The sequence below is a fragment of the Neolamprologus brichardi genome, chromosome 12 (assembly GCF_056152115.1).
Source record: "Neolamprologus brichardi isolate AB-2024 chromosome 12, ASM5615211v1, whole genome shotgun sequence".
NCBI lineage: Eukaryota > Metazoa > Chordata > Actinopteri > Cichliformes > Cichlidae > Neolamprologus > Neolamprologus brichardi.
In genome coordinates this window covers 38,069,687-38,078,225 of record NC_142115.1, presented here as the reverse complement: position 1 = coordinate 38,078,225, position 8,539 = coordinate 38,069,687, and the positions used below count along the sequence as shown (strand labels likewise).

The following is an 8,539-nucleotide window of genomic DNA, read 5'->3' as shown; positions in this document are numbered from 1 at the left end:
ATCCTTGAGACTCACCTGTGTGTTTGAACAGTGAGGAGCAGCAAGCAGACAGAGTCATTTAGATCTCACAGTTTCAGTCCTCAGGTGTGCCCAGGTGTGGTGTCTGAATCAGGGTTTTAAAATGAAGTAAAGAGCAAAACACAAACTTGATTTGAAACACAGCCTCAGCTTCATGTTGGTGTGCTTACTCTGCACCTGTCCCCGGGATTTGAACCTGAGACCTTCTTCCTACACATAAAACTAGAACCTAACCCCAAGGGCCATCGAGATGCTGTGAGCTAACTCCACTGGGTATAAAAGTTTTGAATCATCCCAGAAGTAAAAGTACTAATGCAGATATCACTGGAGCGTAAAGCTTTAGGTTACTTCAGTAACCCCGGTTCTCAGAGTAGCAGATGTCACACTATGGGATGCGCCTCCCAGCATATTCCTCAGAATACCAGGGCATGTTCCAGCCCGAGGCAACACGAGAAGACCCAGTGTGTCCTTCCTCGAGATTTTGTTGCCACGTATACAGAGTCATTCTCGGAGTCTACGCTTCCTCTGCTGTGAGGGAAAGATGTCATCTTCACTAGCTGGGATGCTAATGATGAGGGATGCAAGTTAGCTGGTTTGCTAGCCTTTGCCAAAGGACAACGGCGTTAGCTGGTGTGCTAAACCGTGCAGATAGGAGAGACGGGCAGAGGTAGCTAGTGCCCAGTGACGGGAAATAACGCTAACGCTCCTGGCTGTGGAAAGTTAAGCTAGTTAGCCTAAGAAGTCTTAGCTAGCATATCTCAGCCAAAGAAAGCTGAGATATGCTCGGAAGCGTGAAGAGTTGCTTATCTTGAAAAATGACTATGTAATAGTGCAGGCTATTTAAAGGTGAATGTCTGCCCAACATGGTCGTTGTGATCATCAGCCAATCAGGATTGGCAGAATGAGATAAATGCTTCTGAGGAATTTGCAGGGAGGCACATCCCAAGGTGAGACACGGAAACAAAGCGAAATGAATGCAAGGAATGAGAACTGAATTAACGTGGATCACTTTGAAGGTACTTAGGTAGATTTCGCTCCTTATGTAACAAACATTCACCACCAGGGGGCAGCGTGCTATCTGCAGTAATGGGAATAACGGCGTTACAAGTAACGGCGTTACTTTTTTCAGTAACGAGTAATCTAACTAATTACTATTTCTATTGTTACAATGCCGTTACCGTTACTAACAGGAAAAGGCGGTGCGATCGCGTTACTATTTTTCAACAAACAGATGGTTGAAGCTGTGTTCAGCTTACCGCATGTCAGTAATCTGGGCGCTACAGCTTTAAGCAGCTGCGCAGGCTCCCATGAGCGGAGCAATCACTTTCTGCCCGACGACCACTTTCTGGCACAACACCTGTAGCTAAGGGGTCAAAACAATTGCAAGAATAAAGTAGTCGTGGTAAGCCAATCACATGACCACTTCAAGATGACAAAGCAACAAGGTGATATATAAGCAAAACAAAAACCTGCCCTTTCCTGTTGGTGGAAAAATGCACCACATCAACCAATCAAAAATGATATGGCAACATGACATTTGGTTGTTTAGGAAGAGAGGGAAGTTTTAGGAGTGATGGCGAGAGAGAGAGAGAGACAGTAGAAAGAGAGCGAGAGAGAGTTTTGAGATGTGAGAGATTTGGACGTTTAGCATGTTTGGAGTGTGTAGTTAGTGTGTAGTGTTGTGGATAGTTTTGTGTTGTGTGTCAGAACAATGAGGCGACTGCTGTCTCCAGGTAGAAACAGGTCTGACACACCTGCTGCTGTCAGACCTGCAGGTATCAGGCTGTGATGTTTCCTTTATAGTGGACAGAAATTGTGTTTTTGGAGAAGCACAAATAATTTGTGTGACATCTTATTGAAGAACAGCTGATTGTTCTGTAAACAGTTTGAAGAAATTGTTTAAAAAAGGTAAATGGCTGCAAATAACTTTGTTTGCAAAGCTTGTGTGTATGATTTTAAAATTGACAATTTATATTTGTTATGAAATATGATTCATTAAACATGTTTGTCGTGGTTACAGTAAAAAATATAACTTTTTCTAATCAAATTTAATCAATCAACTCAGTTACTTTTTCGAAGAAGTAACTAGTAACCAGTGTTGGTCAAGTTACTTGAAAAAAGTAACTAATTACTGATTACTTCCCCAAAAAAGTAATTCCGTTACTTTACCGATTACTTATTTTCAAAAGTAATTAGTTACTTAGTTACTTGTTAAAAACACGATTTACAACCTGAATAGGTGATAAAGTGATAGATCTTTCAGCCCAATTCTACTTTTTCTGCATAATCATCATACAAAATGTAATCAAATGGAAAAGTCTCTTTTTAAAACTTGTTTTATTAGTTTTAATCTTTTAACTTTATGCATCAAGCAAACATTTAATTATCTGCAACATTCTCTGACTGGAAGAAATTTGTTTAACATTTAAACCTATTTTCTGCACATTCCAGCACATAAAATATTTTTGTGTTTACACTCAGTCTTTCAAATAGATGCAAGTAAAACACAGCAGAAAATAAATAAAGTCAAAGACTAGCGGTCCTGTTGCTCTATTTTCACCTGTAAAGCAGGAGTGGGGTAGGCGGAGGGTTACCCTGGTGCAGGTGTGCAGCGGTCAGTGGAAGAATCCGCGAGTTTCTCTGTGAGTTTCCCATTACGTCGTAGCTACTCGGTGCTTGTTTGGAAGTTTAGGGTTTTTTTCGCTGTAAAAAGAAGTTTTCTTCCCACGCACAACGGACACTAATGTTTTTGTCACTTTTTATGGAATCAAACTCAAAGTAAGGTCAGTACTTCCACGCTTTAAACGCTGCACGCTCATACTCTCTCTGCACTCGATATATGATCCATTGTTGATCTGCACACAGCTGTTGTCATGAACGTCGCACTCGCTTACGTCACTGTCATGAGACATTCTCGCAAAAAAATCACGGTTTTAGTAACGCAGTAACGCAGCGTTCCTACGGGAAAGTAACGGTAATCTAATTACCGTTTTTGCAATAGTAATCCCTTACTTTACTCGTTACTTGAAAAAGTAATCAGATTACAATAACGCGTTACTGCCCATCTCTGCTAGTAACTGAATTACTTTTTCAAAGTAACTTGCCCAACACTGCTCATGACGCTTTACATTTTCCCTTGTAGACAGCGATTTGTTCTTAATGACTTTAATGTTTCCATATTTAATATTTTCAATTTCCGGGTTTTGTCTCTTTCCCAGCGATGAGTGTCAATTAGTGTATGCACAGTCACCTCAAATCAAAGCTCCGGCTGCACACTGCTCTGAACTGAAATCATTTTTTTCTACTTGTGGACCAGCATGATGTCACAGAGAGGGCGCAGCTCGAGAGTGGTTTAGGCTGAGCACTGCTCCTCTACGGAGTCCCACAAGGCTCCATTCTGGGGCCCAATGTTTTCTCTCCCTCTAGGATCATTTCTGAAAGATACATCCTCTCATTTCACTTCTGTGCTGATGATTACCAAATCTATTTGCTCCATAAAAGAAATGATGGCAACTGATTAAAATGTAAAGAATTAAGGCCAAACCTTTTATGACAGTTGTGATGTGTGTGTGTGGTTGTGATACTTTGACCCAGTTGCTTCAGCAGTTGGACCTTCGTGTGAAAATGGACTTTGACCAAACACTAGACAATCAGATTCATTCTGTTGTGAAATCAGGTTTTTACCTGTTGAGACTTCCAAGGTCAAGCCCTCATCTTTAGATAATTGTAAGAGTTATCATTATTTCATTACAGCTCCACTCGACTGTTGTTATGCCCTTTACGTTGGTAAATATCAGGCCTTCCCTTTCACTCAGTCCAACATGGTGCCCTCTTACCTGAACCCGTAAGCTGTAGCATGCCTCCTCCATTCTGGCTTCCTGTGCTTTTTAGGATCGATTTTATTGTTTTTTTTAAATGTCCTTCAAGGTCACAGAGATCTGCTGCCCAGCTACTCCTCTGTTCCAAAGACTACACTTAAGAACGAGTCGCTGCTCCATGTTCACATCTTTATTCTTTGCCTTTGAACTTGTCGTGAGAGCTTATGAATTCAGGCTGTTATATCATCACTTGTGTTTTTGCAATTTGTGTGTAACCTTTTGTTTCTTTGATCAACTTTGTTTTGAAATGTGATTTTAAAATAAATTTGGATTTTGATCTGAATGGTCATCTGAGAATGAGGCTGGCCTCGAAGAGGGGGGAGCTAAAACAGCTTGTTTTGAATTCAAACTTATGCAAAGCTACCGTGGGAGAGACCAAAACTGAAACCACTGATGTTCCTGACATGCTGCCGTGCACCATTTTGACCAGCCCATGGCACTTTCACCTTGTTCAGGTTTGTCTTTGAGTATAAATAAGACTCAAATATTTCAAAACTCCTGACCAAGCAAACAGCACCAGACTTCATTCAGAATTTACCCAAATTAGCAGTTTAGTTCCAGTTTGTTCGCTGTTTTTGGCCCTTCAGACAAACTTCCTGCATGTGAATCAGATCAAATACGAGTAAAAGTCCACTTACCAAACTTTTCTTCCAGAACCTTCCGTCTCCATAGACGTCTTCACGCAATAAAATCATATTTCTGGCATAAGAGTGAATTATTTAAAGCCAACAGTCTTTCACTAAACAGTAACAAACTTCATCGAATTTTTGACCATTTTTAGACTCATCCTCTGGTCCTTCCAATGGTATAAAATTCAACTTTTTTCCCCTTTTGTTAAATATCAGTAAAATCAGGTAAAGCATCTGCATTTGACTTCTGGGAATAAAAACACATTCCTGGCTTAAACGCAGCGTGTCATTAAGTGTTGAACTGAATTATTAAAAAACGACCAGAGTCCATTCAAAATTTCACCATTTTCAGATGTTGTTTTTCATGATGTACTAATCAAAAAAATGTCAGTGGCTCCAGTGCTTGAAATAGTATAATTGGGAGTTCAGATTGATTAATCTAAACTCTGATTAATCAATAAATCTGAAAACAACTTTAACCTCCTGTCATGCCTCAGCAGAAGATCAAATGTGATCGAACAGAACCTCAATCCATTTAAAATAATCTGATTTAACACCATACTGTAGTCATGGGGAGTTCTGTAACCTTATCACATGTCTTAGGTTTAGCCCGCCACGGCTCATTTTAAATGTGGTTCAGTCTCACTGACTGAGCAGTGCCAGACTTCATTTATAATCCTGCCTTTTTTAGACAACAACAAACATTTTGCATCAAGAACTTCCAATACAGAATATTTCGCTCAGTTATCCAGAATTTCAAACCGTGCCAAACTTCATTCAAAACTGACCCAATTTAAATTCCTTCTTCTGTCTGTGAAGTCCATTCACTTGATTTCACTGAATATATGAATAAATATGATTTACAATGATGTCACAGGTTGGTTTGACCCCGCAGGTTACCTGGTGTGAAATGAGCGTGCGCAGACAGCTGATGTCAGCAGTGAGGAAGCACAGGAGGCGGGGCTCCTCAGTACATACAGATTTCTTTATTGAATGAAGCAAAATAATGAGAGAACTTCCCCTTTATGAAAATAAATAAATCATTTTCTTTGTCTCGCAGAACGCCACCAGCGGCCGACCGTTTTGCCGCTCGCCGGATGCCAAACACACTAAAAACACGAGACGCTTGCGATCCATTTTGGCACGGGATGAACGCTCGCCGGAGAGGAGGGGGCGGGGCCAGAAGCGAGGGGTTAAATTAATCATCAGCAGTGCTTTTGGTTGAGTTCGTGTCGCAGACTCCTTCCCCAAAGATCCCTTCAAAGTAAAAGATAATAAAATCTCAGTGTTAAGCGCTGCCTCTAATTACACACGGACACATCTGCCGACAGGTAAAAACCACCACCTGCTGTCTGCAGTGATTCTCCCAGCTAGCCCGCCCCAGCAGGGGGCGCAAATGATGCTAACGAGCATTTTAAAAAGCTAAAAAAAATAAACAAAAAACATTTCTGCAACTCATCAGGATTTCTGTGCGAAGAAGTAGAAGACTGGATCCTGATGATGATGAGGATGAAGAGTTCTGTCATCACAGCTGGAGAGTGACCGTGTGGACAGTGGGGTCAAAGGTCATTCAGGCTCAACTCCACATGAACCTTTTCTAAAGCAAATCTGCATCATTCCTTCATGTTGCCATAAGCAGGTTGCTGTTGCCTGTAAAGTTGCAGAAATAGAAACTTCTGCAGCAACTGTTTGACGAAGGACAGCTATCGAGTCGTGACATTGCCTTGTCACACCAAACATCTCTGCAACAAAATACCCTGAACAACCCCACCAGACTTCATTCAGAATTTACCCAATTTAAGACGAATGTTACTGAGAAGCAATCTGAGCCGCTGGTCAGACTGCACCAGACTTCATTCAAAATTCTCCCAATTTTAGATGTGCTTTCTTGTGTTGTTTGAATTCCCAGTGTTCCCTGCTGTTGGACTTCATTAGAATAAATAAATCACACAGCTGTAAACTACCAGTGTTCTTCGGCCACACTGTTCACACACTAAAACAGAACAACAGCACCAGACTCTAATGAGAATTCATCTAATTTAAGACTGCATATTATTATTCATGCTGTAGTTCAGTTTATTTTTCTCTCAGGTCCAACTCTGTAACTCAAACTCTGCGTATGAATCTGACGCCTTCCACACTTCAAACTTTAGTTTAAGAGCAGATTTTACTCTTTTAGACGTTCACAAACAAATATGTCAGAGTTAAACCTCTGAAACGCTCTGAACTCTCATCAGTGTTACGATGCTTCCTTCGCCTTCCTGTTTCAGACCCTCCTGCTTTAAATACGTTTAAAAAGGTTTAAAAAAGTCTGAAGCTTTATCCCAGGTGAGAAGAGTACGCTGAAGCTGAGCAGCCTTGCTGGTTGGGTGAAGCTGAGCCTGAAGGCGACCTCAACCCTGACACTGCCAGCAAAGCGAGGTGGGCTAATTTAATACCAACATGTTAATAACAAGCTCCAGTTTTCCTCTCCGGTTTTGTTTTTAGCTTGATTTGGTGCCGAAGCAGCCGAGCAGGATGCATCACTGACTCTGAGGAAAAGCTAAAAATTCTTAATGGACTTCTGAACTGGCTGTTTGAGAGCAGATCTGTTTGCTGTGACTTTCACTGTCATTGAACGCATCAGCCTTTCCGTAATGAGCGAACTCACCTGCTGAAAGGTGAAAAAAACCTGCTCTCTGCAGCTAGCTGGACTCCCATTGCTTTTAAATAGGAAGCGCTAACGATGCTAACAGCTACTATCTGAAGACGTGAACAGCACCAGACTTCATTCAAAATATATCTAATTTAAGACCAACGTTTTTGTTGCCCGTGGTGTAAACCTGCTGTTATGCCAAAATGTTGCTATTTTTAGACTTTGATTGGTTTAGTCTCAAATGTTTCAGACCTGATTAGATGATGACCGTGTATATGTGTGAATGCGTTAAAGTGCTAATAGTTGGACGTCAGTTCAGAAGTCCATTGAGAATCTGTCTGATTTTAGCTTCCCTCGGCGTCATGGTGACGTTAATGTGAGGTCTGATGGACAAAGACAGCTCAGAGAGAAAAACGGCAGCTCGTTTCGTCTTTGATGATTACGGGAATGTTTCTGTCCGTCACAAACCAGGAGAATAAAGTTTAAATTTGAATCTGAGGCTCCGCCTCCCGCTGTGTTGTTCTGGTCGGTGATTTTCTGAATGGACTTCCTGCTGTGCGGGGTGCTCAGCCGTACAGAGGGCTGACTGTGTGTTGTGAGTGTGAATGGAGGCGAGACGGGTGAGGGCTGATTCCAGGTGCTGCAGGTCACGTGATCACTGCTGGTCTCTGAACACGTCCAGGTGGAAGGCCGTGTCCAGGAAGCGCCGCAGCTCGATCAGGTGAGTGTTTTTGTTTCCTGTGGCGGGAGCGGCTGCCGGGTCTCTGCCAGCATACCTGAAACACAGAGAGGGTGTGGTCAGAGGTTGCACGGTGGTGGACAGACGGTCTGATCATGATGACGGTGACGGTGGTTACCAAACGGGCTTGGCTTTCTGCGTGGTGGTCCTGATGCGAGGCTTCACGTAGTCGTAGTAACCCTGGTTCTTGTGCTCCTCCTGACACCAGACCAGGTCGGCGTTGGGGAAGCGCTCCGTCTCCGCCTTCACCTGGTCGAAGGGGAACGGGGAGAGCTGCGGGGAGAGACGGCGTGGCGTTACTGCCTGTTCACCAGCCACTGCCGCCGAGTTCCCTAAAGACTGTAACTAAAGCTACTTTAGAGTATGAGTCAGCTGACACCGTAAGCCCCTGGCTGCAGCCAATCAGAAGTCTCCGTGTGGCATGCGTGTACCTGCTCAATGCGGCTGATGGCCACCGTGTTCTCCAGGCCTCTGCTCTTCCGCTCTTTGGTCAGCTCGTAGTAAACCTTTCCTGTGCAGAAGATCAGCCGCTTCACGGCCTCTGGACGCTCGGCCGCCACGCCCACCTCTGGGATCAGCCGCTGGAAGTGGGTTCCTGCAGCGAGGAAGAGGAGGTGGAAGAAAAAGGGAAAGCATGGAA

General features: G+C 42.9%; 1 protein-coding gene across 3 annotated transcripts in view; it reads right to left on the bottom strand.

The window, feature by feature from the left end:
- Positions 1-5,489: 5,489 nt before the first annotated feature.
- ogdha (oxoglutarate dehydrogenase a) overlaps positions 5,490-8,539 on the bottom strand; it is a 31,734-nt gene continuing 28,684 nt past the window's right edge. For all 3 annotated transcript variants that reach the window (XM_087849573.1, XM_087849571.1, XM_087849572.1), the window contains 3 exons: positions 8,331-8,494; positions 8,018-8,172; positions 5,490-7,936 (listed from right to left, as the gene is read on the bottom strand). In XM_087849573.1, coding sequence (XP_087705699.1) covers positions 7,816-7,936; positions 8,018-8,172; positions 8,331-8,494 — 440 coding nt within the window. In that variant the 3' untranslated portion in view covers positions 5,490-7,815. The remainder of the gene's footprint in view (positions 7,937-8,017; positions 8,173-8,330; positions 8,495-8,539) is intronic.